General features: G+C 35.8%; 1 protein-coding gene across 1 annotated transcript in view; it reads right to left on the bottom strand.

Moving 5' to 3' along the window:
* Nucleotides 1–15,128, bottom strand: part of LOC121374203 (transportin-1-like) — a 46,883-nt gene extending 31,755 nt beyond the window's left edge. Inside the window, exons 1-10 of the mRNA XM_041501189.1 lie at nucleotides 15,012–15,128; nucleotides 10,643–10,718; nucleotides 6,913–7,169; nucleotides 5,684–5,817; nucleotides 5,155–5,236; nucleotides 3,395–3,517; nucleotides 2,869–3,048; nucleotides 2,055–2,162; nucleotides 1,634–1,694; nucleotides 513–838 (exon numbers count right to left, since the gene is read on the bottom strand). Of these exons, the coding sequence (XP_041357123.1) occupies nucleotides 513–838; nucleotides 1,634–1,694; nucleotides 2,055–2,162; nucleotides 2,869–3,048; nucleotides 3,395–3,517; nucleotides 5,155–5,236; nucleotides 5,684–5,817; nucleotides 6,913–7,169; nucleotides 10,643–10,718; nucleotides 15,012–15,110 (1,446 nt within the window). The 5' untranslated portion in view covers nucleotides 15,111–15,128. The remainder of the gene's footprint in view (nucleotides 1–512; nucleotides 839–1,633; nucleotides 1,695–2,054; nucleotides 2,163–2,868; nucleotides 3,049–3,394; nucleotides 3,518–5,154; nucleotides 5,237–5,683; nucleotides 5,818–6,912; nucleotides 7,170–10,642; nucleotides 10,719–15,011) is intronic.
* Between the last annotated feature and the right edge of the window lie 3,550 nt (nucleotides 15,129–18,678).

Raw genomic sequence — 18,678 nt, 5'->3', positions numbered from 1 at the left:
GGGGTCAAAGTAGGGCCTCTTATCCCAAAAAAAGGCCAACTATGAACAGCATTAATCGTACCAAATAACAGAAGACAGCGACAAGCTACTCCTAACACAAGGGATCTTTTACATACATTTTTACATATACAGGGCACTACATACCATGGCTTTTATTAGGTATTCATCATTGAGCAATGTTTGTGAGGGGGAGAGAAAATGGAAAATTTAGTCCATTCTAGGGAATCAACCCTTTTACCTATTACATCTCTACCAGAGAGTTACACCCCATCCCAGATTAGAACACACAACACTACGTACCTCAGTCATCAACAGTTTGAAATTGTCGTGAGGCTGCCCCACCACCCAGTGAACGTATCGACCGAGTTACACCCCATTCTAGATTAGAACACACAACACTACGTACCTCAGTCATCAACAGTTTGAAACTGTCGTGAGGCTGCCCCACCACCCAGTGAGCATATCGACAGAGTTACACACCATTCCAGATTAGAACACACAACACTACATACCTCAGTCATCAACGGTTTGAGAAAGCTGTCATGCGGCTGCCCCACCACCCAGTGAGCGTATCGACTGAGAGTCCAGCAGGTGATCGACCGCACCAAGGCCTTCTTGTCAGAGAGACAGCCGATGAGATACGGGATGAGTTCGGGCAGGTGGGGCACCATCCCGTTCATACAGCCCTCGGCAATCGCTCCCAGCACCAGGATTCCAGACTCTTTGATCTCCCAGTCCTGGTGGAAGAGAGTCTCTTTGAGGATGGGCAGCAGGATGGGCAGGATGTCCTCGTGAAAGACGTTGGCCAGCACATCGAGAGCGGCAGCAGAACACTTTCCTGCAAACAAAAAACAAATACTTCTCAGGACAATACAAAGAAAATGACATAGGCTACAGGTGTGTGGCACAGATGGTCACAAGAGACAAGCACCTGTTACAGTTGGAGACAAGGACCAGGATGTGCAGATGGACAGCAAAAGAAAAGGAGATGCCAGATCAGCAAGATAGAATTCAAAGGAGTGAAAAGAAAGGGGACAGTGGTATTAAAAAGAAAGAAAAAGAAAAGGATAAATGAGAGCAAAAGAAAAGACAACTACAAGGTGAAAGAAAAAACACTATAGTCCGTCCCATCCTTTTATAAAAAATGTTTTTTGTAGATAATTTCAGTTTCGTTTAAAAAAAAGTAAAATGTTTTGAAAATAAAAATAACAAAAACATTTGTGTGCAATTAAAAAAATATTTGATTTAGAAATAACTAAAACTGTAATACATACTATAGTAAGAAAACAACACTTGCAGTGTTATGGCTGCCATTTTGATTTTATGGACTGGTGTTGTCTTGATACGAGATAACTCTTATTTGATTAATTTCACTAAGAGGGAGCAAAAGAAAATAATCAGTTATCTCATTAAAGCAAGACTATACTCATAATGCTGCAAATGTTGCTTTCTTATTATGGTACGTATTAGTTTCATTTATTTCTGAACCAAATATATTTTTCTCAATTGCACACAAAAATTGTAGTTTTTGTCATTTCCAAAACACTTTTACAGTTTTTCTTACAGCAAACCAAACTAAAATTATTTACAAAAAACATCTTTATAAGAGGATGGGACGGACTATAGATCTTACTTAGATTCCAATCCGAAAGACTGTCGTCGTCATCAAAGCCATCATCGGAGGCATCACCGTCCTGGAACACAAATTAATAGATATCACTACATATATTTAATGTGATAAATCATACTTCACAACAAGTAGATTAAAACATGAAAGTCAGCAACAAAAAAAATTAAATTTTAAATTAACAACCGCAATTCCACTATTATTTGTAACTTTTTTTAAAAACAATCGAAGCAGATTTCATAAACAATGTTGGATTTGTTTTATTTTTATTTGTTTTAAATTGCTGGGATTCATGAATAAATAGATTTGATAGCAGAGAGTCGACGAGAGCTGTAATCCTTGCAGAGAGTCAACGAAAGCCGTAATCCTTGCAGAGAGTCGACGAGAGCCTTTATATCAGTGAACGAGAGCCATCTTATTGGTTTACCTCTTCTCCATCTTCTTGATGTTTCTGGCTGTGCGTCTTGGACTTGTGAAACCTCGGCTTAATGTCAGACTCTTTGTCAGGAATCATTTCATCCTCCTCTACGTCTCCCTGTAAACAAACACAAAGCTTTTACTATTAGAACATCATACAACTATTGTTGGGAGTGGGGTAATTACTATTTTTTAATAATTTAATCATGTACAAGTCATAAAATCTGGTAGCACAGTGAAGAAATGTTATACTGAATTGGTGACTGTTATACTCTGATAAACTCCCACCAAATGCAAAACAAATCAATTGATTACAAACAGTATGAATAATATAATTTGAAATATACACAAATCCCGTTTTTTCATTCTTTGCTGTGATTCTTATATAATAATATCTCCTCTTATTTAATATTTTCACACAGAATAATATTTAAATACACAAAGTATCAATTGGCAGCATAACATCACCCAATTTAAATCGAGAAAACTACATAACAGAAAGTTTGTAATCATACTACAATGCTGTGACAAGTCTTTTTATTATATTATTGCAATCATAAAGCAAACTTAATCCTTAAATGCAAAATAGGAAGCCTTATTACGTGGGAGTACACTTCAATAAAATCATGGCACAAGAACTCTCATACAGACTTAAGTCAGCAAAATCAGAAAAAAATAGCTCAGAAATTTTATCTATAAATTACTTGTGTCATATTCTTAACTTCTCTGATCTATTACGAAACACACCCAAACCTTGTTTATCATGACAGCTTAAATAATGTAATATCAAAAACTTCATAAATAACTGTTTTACTAGTTCTCACCTTTAATAATATAATGTCTATTTCCGAGTACTTCATTCCTTTAACAAGGATGGGAACCAGTCGTTCTATGTGAGACGACAAAACGTCTTTACACAGCGGCTGTTCGGCGAGAGACAGCCAGAACTCGCACGCTTCCAGAGCCACTGTGTCGTCGTCATCTTGAGTTCGCAGCATCATGTACTATAACACAACTCAATACATTAATTATGATAACACTACATTAACTATGCAATCATGTGCAAATTTAAGTTTCTTTGTGAAATCATATTGTTAAACATTAATTATTATTTTTTAAATAAAAGGTCACTGTAAAACATACAAAATTAATTAATTACACTAAAACTAAATTAATGTGCCCAACATATCATTTTCTTGCTACAAAAAACATTAAACCTGGACAAATTGTTTTTAAAAGGTTCACAAAAAAATTATATAGTACGAATAAAACAAACTAGTCAATACTTTTTAAAGACACACAAATAACTTGATGCCCATGTAAAGGAAGAAATACTAATTTGAGTTTTACCTCAATGATGTTGTTAATGTGCGGTATGAGGCGATCCATTCGCACTTCCACAAGCATCACCAGAGCACGACACACGTTCTTCCGGACCTCCTGGTCTTCATCTGTCGCCAGGAAAAACAGGTTCTGTGAAAATAAACATTACAATTATAATACAAACCACACCATAGTGTAGGCTTCTTTCTTTCTCCTTTTTCAACTGCTACCATATACAACGAATCAGAGTCACAGAATGAATCATCACCACAAAATGTCTTTTGGAAGATTTAAAGTAAAGGAAAAAGCAGAACAGGTGGGTATGCGACCGGAAGTAGGATTCCCTGGGTATAATAGAAGACTCTAGCCAGTGACTGGCTGCTGGGACCAGTCTAGGTCACATTATAGTATGCAAAGAAATTATTTAAAGTAGTAATAAAAAATATAGCGGACATCATCTCTAAGACTATACGTCAAAATGACCAAATGTTTTACATCCAATAGGTAATTCAATGTGCTCTAGTGGTGTTGTTAAACAAAACAACAAACAAAGTAGTAACCAAAGGACTAATATTAAGTTGTAATTACAGTAACACGGCTCACCCTGTCCATTGCCAAATTAGCCAATTGCTAATTTTCATACAAAAGTGGCTACAACATTCAGTCTTTGGCTAATAAAATATTCCTTAAATTAATAATTTTCAAGAAAATACTCTACATATGTGAAAAGTGGCTCACTAAAATTTGAATGATTGCAGCAACTCCTCAAAACTGGACCATCAGTTGACATAAATTCCCTCAAAATCTAAAAATTTCAGTACCTTTTTAAATATGAGAAGAGAACGTCTCTAAACTCCATACCCCTTAAAACTGAACTCTTTACTAGTCCTGGACCCATATTCACAAAACATTGCAAGCCTAGTTTTACACGTAAACATAAATCTACGACTGAAGAGCTATTCACAAAATAACGAAAACATAAGTTACGTGTAAAGTTGGACGTAAATATAAGAGTGCCTCAGTTACAACTAACGCTGCACGTAAGTCGTGTACATATAATAAATCAAGCACGATCGCCGTTATTTACTATTATTTACGAAAACTGGCAGCAGTTCCAATAATTGAAGTAGTTTGCGATGGCAAACGCCCACGGATTTAACATATTTTTGTTGGTGATCGAACAGATGTTTTCAACTCGGCCAATTTCTCCTGAGTTATCTTTTCCTTTTTAAGAAATATCCTCAAGTTCGTACCAAACCGCAGATCCTCACCAATACCAAAATGTCATAGTTCGCCGTTCGCGATGTTATTGTTAGCAGAAGACAAAACAAAATTGCATTTTGCGCATTTGTTATTTACCCGGTAGCCATTGTTTCTAATGTTTGCTTTTTAAATTTCTCCGGCGATAGAGTTAAATCGTGGATTTACGTCCAACTAAGTTACATTTACATCCGTCTTTGAGAATACGGTGCTTTTTGCACATAAACGTAAATTTACGGCAGACATAAGTGCTAGTAGTAGACGTAAATTTACACCTTTTTGTGAATATAGGTCCTGGTTGTTCCAGTTTAGAGGGGTTTCACTGTAGCAGTATGATACAACTGATAACATGGCACCAAGTCAGACCGGTCTCTTACCTCTATAAAGGTGTCAATGTGCAGCACAGTATGACACAACTGATAACATGGCACCAAGTCAGACCGGTCTCTTACCTCTATAAAGGTGTCAATGTGCAGCACAGTATGATACAACTGATAACATGGCACCAAGTCAGACCGGTTTCTTACCTCTATAAAGGTGTCAATGTGCAGCATCAGAGCTTGTGTCCGGCTGATGATGAACTGGTTCACACAAGCAATAGCATGGGACCTACAAAGATTCAGTGGAGTTCATACCACAATGTAAACTGGTCTATGCATTAATTTGTATTGTCTGAAGTAGTAATGCCACCATAATCAAATTATAAACTTAACAAGTCTACGGTCCACACTGAGAAAAATAATCAATTTTGCATTTTGGTATTTGGAAAAGAAATTAAACAGTAATTATTTATTTCATCAGATTTAATTCTCCTTGTATAGGATTTCTTTCTACTCACGTTTGTTTCACAAATATTCATAACAATGATCATCTAATGTAGCTGGCAAAGTGCTAAAAATAATGTGATTAAAAGATCATATCAATTATAGACAATTAAATGCTATTTTGAAATTTAATGAAAATATTTGGGCACAGTTTTATTGTGGGCATCTCAACAAACGTAGTAAAGTTATGACTTTTTGTCTTTAATTATCTGTTACTGATTGAAGGTTCAACCTGATCTTGGGACTCTGGTGTCTGAAAAACTGCAAAAACTTTGGAATCAGAATATTCAGAGGCCTGTTAACCACGTCACTGTCAAGAGTTTCTGCAGAGTCCTCGCATATCTTTTGAAGAGCTCCAAAGGCACCCTGCAAGTGAAAAAATCAATACTAACTACACACAAGTATGTTCATTAATAATTCATAAACATTAACGTTCTTCACAGATTTCATTCACTTTTAGAATCATTAAATCAATTATTCCACAATGCACACAAAGCAATTTATTCCCAATGCAAAAACTTAACTGCAACATACTGGGATAATTATGGGACATTACTGCCAGGTATAATTAGACGATCTCGTACATAAGCTCACTTGCCTAGATGAGTCTGTTCAAAGTTGTTGTTCACTAAATCACCAAACACCAACTAAAGATGTATTTGCCGGATATTTCATGAAAAATTGGCCCAAATCTTATCATTAGTATTATGTTTCATTTCGGTCAAGAAAATTTGAATGTGGTTGCATGTTTTTCAACAAAATACATCAAAATGTGAAGGAAAAAAAACATTTCTAGCTGATACACATGTAAAATATACATAATATTCCAAGTAAATTAACACGCCTTCACTTCGAAGACAAACTGAATTTACTTACAAATTTGATTTTTAAAGCAACTAATGTTAACAGCCTAAACTAAATATTAGTACACCAAAGGTGGAATATTTAGGTGCCCTGATGTTTATTTGTAACTAAATCTAAAAATAACTGAAACTGGGTAAATCACCATGAATGTCAATTTGAACTGTAAGAGTATATGTTATAGCTATACATAAAATTTCATCTCAATATCTTAAGGCATTGCAAAGAAAACGTTTGGAAAACAAATTTCCGTATCGCCTATGTTCAAGGGCCAGGACTCTCAGAAAATTAGCCACAAAAGTCAAACTATCTGTAAGAGTAAATGATAAAGTCATATACAAACTTTTAGCTCCGAATTGTGAAAACAAGGTCCAGAAAACCATATGTGACCGAAAGAAAGACAAAACCTATAGTCTCCTCCGATTGGACCAGTGGACCAGTTAGGAGACTTAAAGTGTTCAAATTGTTTTCAACCATAGTAACGTAATAAATGTCTACCTCACAGAGGTTATAATTGTTTTCAACCATAGTAACGTAATAAATGTCTACCTCACAGAGGTTATAATTGTTTTCAACCATAGTAACGTAATAAATGTCTACCTCACAGAGGTTATAGTCCTCAGAATCCAACGACTGGCAAAGAGTCGGCAGCAACTCCTGCCAGTTTCTCAGCTCTCCCTTGGCTACGATCGTCGTCACCAGAATGCCAATGGTTGCTCGAATCAATGGCGACGGGTCGCCTATACTGTTCAGACATTCCTGCTTGATAAATGTTGTCACCTCGGCAGGAAATTTCTCGAAATGAGCACGAACATTATTTTTCAAAATCAAACCACTAAGTGACCTGGTTGGGTCATCTGTAACAGAAAAATTGAATTATTAATAATAAAAACGTAGGATTTGATCAATATAAAAATTCAAATATTTAAAGCTTTTTATCACCCAGTTTGCTATAGATCAAGCATCAAAATATCCATAATGACTGGCCATCCTTAGGTTACCACAAAATACAGGCCAGGGGCCTAATTCACTAAACTCTCACTAACTTTGCGATCTCGCAGTGCAGTGCTAAAAGACTTGCAAAGAAGATGCTTTGTTGTCTAGCAGAGCCTAAGAGAGCTTTGTGAATTAGGCCCCAGGTAACCAATGGGTTACGACACCGTGATCAAGTTTACCATTCCCATTGTTATTACAAAATCACAAAATAATAGATAACTGATCAATGAAATCACAGTTCTCATTGTACCAGTTGATATTTGTTAAAAACTACAGCTGATCAAGTTAGAGGGTGTAGCTTTTTAAAAATTAATCCATACCTGTGACGTTAACACTATTGTTCTAGGTGAAGCTTTTCTTAAACTAATCCATACCCGTGACGTTACACTATCGTTCTAGGTGTAGATTTTTCGTCAAGAATCAAAACATGCGATACATTGCAATTTGAACTGTTTATGCATTCGGGTCAGGGACTCGAACCCACTGCTGACATAACATATCCATTATAAACAAGTACAACGCTATAGCTCACGGGGCCAAACATCTGTATCATAAAATAAACATGTAATTTAAACCTAGTGATAGTAATATAGTCTGACGGAACACAGCAAAGATTGTCATAAACTAAATCAGAAATCAGAGATTACACTTGCTTAAACCTCGCCATCCACTGCTGAGGATTTCCTCACAGAATAGTTCAGGTTAGGTACGAAAGGATTCTATAATTTTGGGGTTATTAGTTTTGCAAATATTCCATGCCATTTTCATTAAAAAGATAAAATCATGTAATTTATTTTAAATAATGAATTAAGTTGGAGAATACACTCGGAAGTGTAGATTCATGAAAAATAATTGTGGAGAACAAAATACCATTTTCTTTTTGCCAATTGCAAAAAACAATTTCATAATTTCTGTGGGTAACAATTTCATCAGTTCAAGCTGTGTAGATTTTTGTATTTAACATGTATGTCCTCATAAAGCAAATGTCTTTAAATCGGCATCTAATATACATGTTGGTTACACAATGTAATATAAAACTCTGTATTATCTTATGGGTGTGTTAGAATTTATGTATACAACTGTCATGTTTCTAGAAGTAAACTGAGAAAGGTCAAAGCGTAGAAAATTAATTACCATAAAATACTTTATTTTCGCAGTATCAAATTTGTGTGATTTAATGAAAATGAGTAAGTTTGCAAGCATTTATTTTCGCGCATTCCCATCCATCACCCAATTTAAAAAAAATGAAGTATTGGTTCGAATGGTAATAATTTTGACATTTATTGATTACAAAATACTATAAGCTTAAAGCCGCACACCCTAGTTTCATCCAGCGAAAATAAATTATAATTTGGTTAATCTACAAACCTGTAACACACTTAGATCATGTTTTTATCAAATGGAGTGAAAAAGCAGGTTTTATATCGATAAATACCATGGGAATCCCCAGGTCCCAATTGCTTGAAATAATTTTGAAAGTTAGTATTCTGATGTCACCGGTAGATGTCGCTCAAAGCACAACAATGCCTACGTCACAACAAATTTCACAGACTTGGGGTGCGTTCTTTTCACCTCTCCTGGACATGTTCCAACTGTTCTGTCCTGGTTGTATTCCCTCTCCAGATATCGTAAGACTTAGCAAAATTATTGGTTTTAAGGGTTTGTAACGTTTTGTATTGAGACACTTACTTGTCTGAACTTTATTGTTACTGAAAATGTTCACGAACTGTGAAGAAAAATCTCACAAATGAACAACAAGGAAACGACAACAAATCAGATGTTGATTGCGCGAACCGTGAACGAGAAAACAAACCGAACCAAAAATGATAACGGTCACGTAGTATACCAACGTCTGTGACGTTTACACAGGAAGATTTGCTCTAAAAATAGATTGGACCTCGCTTGCTTAACGTTTTTTTCTCGAGTGCACGCCTGTTGTTAAGAAATACAAAAAATGGATTTCGTGGTTTTACAAACATCAGGATTACCAGGGATTACCAAAAAGCACTTCAGGTGAATGGAAATGTGTATTCTAAATAATAAAATGTAAGTAAAGTGCAATTTTATTTGTGAAAAAAATGGGTTTAATAGCGGGAAAAAACGCCGTAATGGTTAACAACTAGCCGTAACCAGGGCGTGTCCCTTTAAGCAATGTGCTTAGGCTACCATGTGCTCTTTTTCATAATCCTCAAACTTTAATGTCAAAATACTTGTTCAGTATGGTTTATGATTGACCAACAGGCAAATAAAACCTTTAGTGTGAAAGCCCAATATGAACAAGTATGGCATTGCTACAGCACACAAGCCCAACACATAATGTTCCATGCAGTGGAAACTAACGAGGTCTCGGATCTGATTGAACAAGACTTCATTTTTTTTAATGTCCCATTTTCATCAGCCTTTAATTTCGCGTGGAATTTTTTACAAATTTTATTCAAATGTGAGAAAAACACGAAAATAAATTTTACAAAATAATGTTTATATGTATGTATATTCATTTTATCCCAGTGTTTAGATATATATTTATATACTGTATATATTTGTAGCGCCCCCTCTAATATAAGCGCCCCCTTTGATCACGAGAAATGTATCATGAAACGGTACCCGTAAAATAGTAAAACTGGCTTATCTGACTGCCGACTTGCAATGATTCTAATCGGTAAACAAATAAAATCCAAACAGGTGAAGCACTACGACGCTAGTATGGGCGAACAGTATGTCACACATGTCGTTTATCAAATGTATGTCGCTGTTACCTCCACGCAGAATGAACGCACGACACTCCGTTAATGCTGTTCAAAACCGGAAGTACAAACATACCGGTAGGTATTTACACCGACACCGTAACACTCCGCAGGCCCTATATGCCTACGTGCACAGTACCATGTATTTCGATAAATCAGCTGATGATGTACGGTACGCTACGTCATTTCAACAAGAAAACGTCACTGGTGGAGTGACTCGGCGGCAAAGCTTTAGATGTCTCAGCGAGCCAGACGCATTGACAGTTTGATACGAGGATTTTTCGCACGTATTACGAAACGTGTTCTAGTACTCTAATTAGTGCGCCCCCTTTGTGTTTTGCATCACGCCCGGGCGCTACAAATAGGAACAATACGGTATATATATTCTAATAATTGATCTTCACAATATACCAGGTTCCTGAATCGTAATAAGAAAATTTTGCCAATGCACATCACTAATCAGTGCCAATGCACATCACTAATCAGTGCCATTGTTAAGTTCAAGCTCTGCATCCAGTGAAATGAATCTGATACTCTTGACTCTTGAATATGTTAATTGACTGTAATAAAGTTTAGAAAAGAATACTTACCTTCAGTTTTCAGTTTTGTCAGCACAAAAATGAGATAGTTGTTGAAATCAGGATATCTGTTAAGCTCCTCCAATTTCTAATTCAATGTTAAGAATAACTTAAAATTTATAAATAATAAGTTGTAATTAGTATGTAAATATTAAGGGGCTGCCATGGTATCATGTTTTGCTGCTCTTAGTTTTCCTCCCCAGACTTTTCTTTTGCAGTCCGACTGTTGGCAATTAGTAGTTTAACTACCATTATATCAGATTAAGCAAGTTTCACTTTAGGCTAAGGTCAATAGTGACACCACAATTGGATATATACATGTGTGTTATTAAGACTAAAATCACATTGAACAACTTGCGTATTGCACCTTTTACTGAAATCAAGGAAATATAAACAATGCAATGGAAATACATGTCAACTTTTGTTTTGGTACTTGTCACTTAAAATGTGACAAATGACATGGTAAACAATTACAGTTAACAGCCTAGTCCATCAGTGTAATATTTAGGTGTCCTAATGTTTACTTGTAACTCTGAATCCAATAAGTATTTTGAGAGACTTACTGCTAAGGTGATACATGTATGTCTCCTACAGTAACGAGCTAATAAATGTTTATATCCTAAGTTCAAGGGCCACAATTCTTGTCAAAATGGGTAAATCACGATGAAAATCAAACTTGATCTGTAACAACATGGATAATTTACTCAATATCTTTGATACATTGTGAATTTTTTTCCAGAAACCATGCAGGGCAGACATAGAAATGGTAAGAGTTGTAGATCATTTCTTGTTTGACATTAAAGGCCCATTCTTATGCCCTGTTCTCATGAAGAAATGTACTCATGTAAGTATATTTACATATGGATTATAAATACTCCTGTAAGAAAAAGTATATTTGTTTTGTGTTCACATGTGGTAATAATGACAGATGTAATCTGATATGGGTATAAATGAAGAATTTCATCGCAAAACCACTCAGACAATGTTCCCACGTAGACAAACACTTGTAAGTTCTGCTTCAGTTTTCAGCAAAACACGATACGATTGAGGATATATCTCAGCTTGCAGAGAAACTGGCATAGTGTTTATGGTGGTTTGGAATAAAATGTTTTTAGGATTCGGTGTGCATAGTGGCGTTTATCATGTTTTGCAATGAAACTCTTCATATATAGTGATTTGCCTAGAAATTAGGCAAGGCATGGTAGACCAAACAATTTTGGGGCATTCTCACCATTTTCGGAGAACTTAATAAATGAATGACAAAAGATATAAAAGGCATATTTTATTAATTAATAATACCTTTTTTGGTGTTTTATAAAGGCAATTTTAGAATTAATTACTGAAAAAGGCTTGTTTAATCTCAGGGCAGCATGTTGCTGATTAAGGCAAGATGGTGCTAGGCTATTGAGGCATGGTGCTGCACCATGCTAAAACAAGCTAGGGAAAACACTAATATATATATATATATATACACACACACACACACATAGTCAAACCCGTCTTAAGCGGTCACACAAGGGAGTAGTTAAAATTGGCTGCTTAAGACAGGTGGCCGCTGATTACAGGTTGCCACATATAGTCTTTAAAACAGTTGTTTCTTGTTTTACCGTCGATACTGATAATTAACAGATGTGTGCTTCACAGTTGACTTCAACTTAGAAAACATACAACTGGAATGTATTAAATTAACTGTTCATTTTCATTTTCTAGTAATTCCTACTTCATGTGGTGTATTGTCAAGCATAGCCTGCCTAGAGGCAATTAGATGCATTCTAGAGTCATACTTTATTAATTATTACAGTTAAGATGTAGGGCCTGAATGGGTACTAAAAAAGGTGTGACGATCGTGAAGATCGGTTATTTGCTGCATCGTATCACTGTTGTTAAAATATCCCTGTTATATAACAGTAAACATTTCCTGTGGCCACTTAATACAGGTATTTTAGCGATTTGGGATCCGATTTAGGTAGCTGCTGGCCACGTTAGACAGGTGACCGCTTATTACAGGTGCGTTTACATTATAAATCGTTTGGGAGGGAAAAAAAGTGACTGCTTAAAGCAGGTGACCGCTGATTACAGGCAGCCGCTAGGACAGGTTTGACCATCAATTTTAGACAGGTGACCCCTTATTATAGGCGCATTTACATTATAAATCGTTTGGGATGGAAAAAAGTGACCGCTTAAAGCAGGTGACTGCTGATTACAGGTAGCCGCTAGGACAGGTTTGACCATCAATTTTGTCAAAATATCAGTTGGTTAACAGCATTCGACATGAGTAGTCTACCTACTGCAAAGAGGAGAGATCTTCAATATTACTTAAGCACAGGTCTTGCTGTTGGATTAGCTTATGAAAAGAGAATTTGGATGAGAGAACAATCTTGTGACCCAGGGGTGTCGGTAACTGGTGGCAATATATTGCAAAGGAAATTTTTGATAATGATCAATGGGTTAAAAACTTTTGAATGACAACAGAAACATTCTATTTTCGTTGTGAAGAGTTTCCGAGTTGTCCAAACCGGTTACATAATTTGATTGGCTGCCAAGAGTCAAAATATGTCTAGATATACACCTGTTTGATGTAATAGATTTCAATCAGTGTTCTTGCTGGGTGAAAATTAAAGGAGGGCGACTGCGCAGTACCACACCCTTCAAAAAAAAAGGGGGGGGGGGGGGGGAGGGAGCTTGGTTACCACGTATCGTTGTGTTGGTTGACTGTGTGAAAAGACATATTCCTTGTTTTACCTCTCAGTATTTGGTACAAAAAAGTTGATACAAAATACAAGCCAACTCATCTTTTAATTGACCTGAAGATGTCGGTCTGACAGTCATGGCCAGTTTTCTCTTTTACTGAACCGATAAAAGTTTTAATATTATTTTTCTAAAGATTTCAAGATATATGAAAAACAATAAAGATGTTTGTAAAATGATTTCCTAATGTGGGATAAAAAAAAAAAAAAATTCCATCTTCATCGAATGAAACGATTGCTTTGATATCACCAGCCGATAAAAGTAGTTGTTTTTGTAAACTATGCAGTGTATATTTTATTTGGCACCTAAGATAAATGATTTTAATGATAAACACTACCACTTCCATTGCTTTTATAAGCAGTGATAAAGAAGAAAAGTTTATAATATTTTATAAAGAAGTGTTCAATTTTTTTTTTTACAGTTCAAATGACAAAGTAAAAATCATCAGTTACAACCAATAAAATCTGCAATAGAGGACAAAATATCAGACGATAGATAGTAGAAGCAAAAGAAAGAATGACCGTTCTGATAATGTGACATATTTAGCGCCAAATAAGTTGGTTTTTTGTCCGAGATTGTCAAATCCATAAAAAGTTAAATGTTTTCATTGCTCAAATAAAATATAACTTTTATTGTGTGTATCGAACATACAAATGGATACAGGTATGGGAGAAAATAGAGGCTGTTAAAAATAGTTAAATTACGTTATGGTAATAAGAGTCTTAAGTTGCTTTTTCGTACACCCAACGTGGCTCGTTTCCTTTGATGTCCAGTGTGCAGACTGATCATTGGGTTTTTTATGTGTGGGAAAAAGTGTGCATTTGGAAATAGCGGAGATAGGTGTTGTAAAATAAAGAGGGCGCAGAAAAATAAAAAGAGGGCGTCAAAATGCAATAGCGGGACGGGCCGCCCCGCTTAAATGGCAACCCAAGCTGTTATAATACTCATAAGACATGCTGCAACTATGTGTTAGCTACAGAAAATAAATGACAATATGCAATTGCAAGGCATGCAAAAAGTTACTATGATACATTTATTCTATGTAAAACAGTAATCACTAAGGCTTTGCTTCACCCCCAAAGACCTGATCGGATGATCGGTAATAGGCCATGTGACGTCACACTGGTGCCGAGAATATTGGAAACATACTGGGTACACCATTTGGATTCATTTTATAAATATTGAACTATTTTTTATATATTTTTTTCCACTTCACTTATGCTTGTTACGCCAAAGAAACATCACACCTTTTAATTTAACATATATATTTTTATAATTATTATTATTGCCTTGCTATGTTAGGCTTATTTGAAATGACAATTTTAAAATCTAAAAATGGCCAGTTACGGAGTTAACCTGTTACATTAAGATTTTGATGTCCTACAAATAAATTAATACCATATAAATTACAAATATACCTCGTCCTACATTTTAAATGTATCAAAATATATAGACCAGCATATTTTATAAAAGGATTTTGCTTCGATTCTACCAGTTGTTTGAAACCACGTGGTCGCAATAATTTTCAAAAGAACACAAACATACTCGTTAGTAAAATATCTAAAATAAACATAATGGTTTTGCTTTTACGCAATATAATGTACATCATTAGAAACATCATTAAATAGGATACTTGTTGAACCGCTCGTTGAGTGGCTGTGTCTGGTGATTGCGATTGTTTAAGTAATTGTAAAATCTGTCCAAGTCCACTTTCTTCTGGCTGCCACGCCATTTTGATTTCACGTGTACTTGTACTTATCAGCTGCTACGCCGATATGAATGGCGATAACAACGCGTCGAGACCCAGTCTATTATTTTTGCAATATGACATAGCTAGATTTGGACAAAAACGGTGGTTATCCCGCGATTATTTTGCACTCTTTGTGATTATTAAACTTACGGGAACACTAGACCTAAGGACAATGTTTCTTTTACATAAACTATGCGAATTAAATAACATATCTGCATCATCTAGCATCGTATTTCATTCTGTGCAAGTGAATTATGGACCACTGCATTAATTAATTTATTAACATAATAATTTAAAAATATATTAAAGTGATCTATTGCTATAATTAGTAATTTGTTCGTTTATCAGGGGCGTGCGCAGGAAATTTTGCAGGGGGGGGGGGGGGATCAAGGTGTCTGGTGAAAAATTGACCCCTTCTAGGGCTATTCTGAGGTGTTTTCTGCTGGCTAGCCGAGCTGCTTTCTGACCACATTTTTTTGGAAAGAAATTACATTAAAAATCGGGATATGAAATTTTGTTCGCCTTGAGCAGAGGGGGGTTTCGACCCCCAACCCCCCCCACCTTGCGCACGCGCCTGTTTATTTATGATAAATAAATTCAAATTAATCGATCCCATGTATAAAGTGAAACTAACTCAATAATATCAATTATGTATTATTTAAAATGAAAGAAAAAAAGTGGGTATTTTTTTTGTTTTTTAACGCACTCAACACAGTTTTTACTACGGTTATAAATAACGTCGGACATAGGGTTAAGGACCACACTGAGATAATGATTTTTGATTAGCAACAAGAAATCTTTTATACACTGCATTTCACAGATTGGGTATTACACACTACGGCCTTTGTTACACCAGTTGTGGAGCACAGGCTGGAATAAGAAATAGCCCAATGGGCCCACAGACGGGTATCGAACCTAGACAAACGCGCATCATGCAAGCGCTTTACAACGTACATGGGCTACGCCCCGCCTTCTATTTAAAAGGAAAACCATACTATTCGATTAAAATTTAAGTCTTTAATCTTTTTTACATATACTCAATAAAATTAATTAAGAGCCATTTTACTTTTTGTTAATTCTTTGCTAGTGTTATATTATTTTAGTAAATTTAATTACTGATGACTCCTAAACATTGTTTTTGTCAAATTTAAAGGTATGGTCAACTCAAACAAGAGCCTTATGTGTTGGAAAGATGTATACCCGGACCACCAACACATACTGACACTTTAGCAAATGAAAAACGCGTAATTTTAGAGTTAATAAAAAAAAACATGATTATTCCTGCTAACTGGGGACAGCCATTTTGTTTCGTTTTTGTGACGTCCGGTGGGATAGCTTGGGGCGAAGTCCTGACCATCTTCTGTATGTACATTGTAAACAAAAGCAGTAATTTTTGACAAGGCGCTTCTCTTTGATCAACCTGACTTGTAAAACAGCATAAATGACGTAATAATATAATAAACTATTTAACTAAATATATTTCAAGTTGCATTAACGGAACAAAATGGGGTTATAGTATTTTTCTCTGTTAAATAATCCAAAGGAAAAATGTACACTATTAGGCCTATTGATATGCTACGTTGGAGCAAAAACGACAACTCACGATACCCAAATGATAATTTTCTTTTCTTTGGGACTATGTAATTGATCAGTTCTGTGGTTTTAGATGGAAAAGTCTACTTAATCAATAGTTTTGCAGAACTATTTACAGTAATAAACCATGTCCATTACAATTTTAGGGGCGACAGGTAATATTCCACAATACCGGTATGTATTTTTGTGTCTAGACAGCGTCAATTAATTGGCTCGTCTGGTTACCAATCAAATACAAACCTGCCAATCAGGAATCACAGGTAGAAGCAACTAACAGCATAGACCAATCAACTAAGAAAACACTCCGTGTATCATTTCAGTACGTAGGTTAATGCATGGGCAAAACATTGTTAATTGTTTCGACTTGTTGTGTAGCCACTTTGACAATGGTATTTTATTTTGTATTGAAAAAAAATATATATAGTGCTGGATATACTTATTGCTGGCTTACTGGGATGTGTTTTATTACAGAACATTGCAATGTATGACTATTTATCATCCCGCAAAAACCAGGTAGATTGTGTTTCTCTAGTTCTAAGGCTCATTCCTGACGTTACGCGTTAAGTATTACCTAACCACCAGCTCGCCAGAGGGCGTACTCACTGATATGGTACAAAATGGCTGCGCCCGTTATATATAATCGTATAGTTAATTAATAAAACGGTTAAATGTGACGGACATTTAACCGTTTTATTGATTAACTATACGATTATACGTGTTGATATTAAAGTAATTAATTGTTGTTGTTGTTGTTTTCATATACTATCAAACTGAAGCATACTTAGCCTATATAGTGATCATGAAGACACTAGGAACACAAACCTATTAAAACACAATCTATATTTGTGTTATCATTGTGTAACCTTTCAAACGTTTTTCGTCACAACCAGTGCCCTACGATTGGTATATCAAAGTGCATGAATATAAAAGACTCCTGAATGTTGTTGTGTGTGTTTTGGAGGGGGAGGGGGAGGGCAGTTGTAGTCCATGGTATGGCGGAAACGAGTTTTCTCTCATTATCTCTGTGGCTCAAGAATGTTGCGTCATCAAATAAACCATTTGACACATGCGGAATATGATGATCCTAGAGCTAAGAATCACTGTATTCAGCAGGTTGTATTCTCTTTTGTTCATATTGTTTTGGTTTGGTTTCTTCTTCTTGTTTGTTTGTTTGTTTGTTGTTGTTGTTGTTGTTTGCCTTTTTGTTCTCTTTTTTCTGGGTGTTTAATTCGGCCAGTGCAATAGTCATCAAGTACACTATCCCTGTTGAAAAAGGACCATTTGCATACATTGTCTTGCGCTATAATTATTTTGTCGTTTCGAAGATTGATTATCTTGAGACTCAAGTTAAAATGCTTGCTCGTATCTATCCGTTTGCGTCAAAAGGGAACCGATGAATTGGCACATATATAACGTTAACTGAAGGAAGGAAAATGTTTTATTTAACGACGCACACAACACATTTTATTTACGGTTATATGGCGTCGGACATATAGTTTAGAACCACACAGATATTGAGAGAGGAAACCCGCTGTCGCCACTTCATGGGCTACTCTTTTCGATTAGCAGCAAGGGGTCTTTTATATGCACCACCCTACAGACAGGATAGTACATACCACGGCCTTTGTTACACCAGTTGTGGAGCACTGGCTGGAACGTTAATAGACCAATGCGCCCACCGACGGGACTCGATTCTAGATGGATCGCGCATCAGGCGAGCGCTGTACCACTGAGTTAGTCCCGCCCCTATAACCATAAGGGTGTCAACTCTATAATGAATACGTTTTAAAACTATAGCAACTGAAACATTAAAAAACGAAAATCAGTGTAAAGAAAAATGTTTCTTTACAAATTATCATCATATTGCATAGGTTAAAAATCGTATTTTACGACGTATGAAGACAACTAATGGAACAGCCAACGTAAAGCACTCTGTGGGATGGTGCATATAACAAAC

Source organism: Gigantopelta aegis, chromosome 6 (genome assembly GCF_016097555.1).
Source record: "Gigantopelta aegis isolate Gae_Host chromosome 6, Gae_host_genome, whole genome shotgun sequence".
NCBI lineage: Eukaryota > Metazoa > Mollusca > Gastropoda > Neomphalida > Peltospiridae > Gigantopelta > Gigantopelta aegis.
The sequence above is the reverse complement of the archived record's forward strand: the minus strand, read 5'-3'. Positions and strand labels throughout refer to the sequence as shown.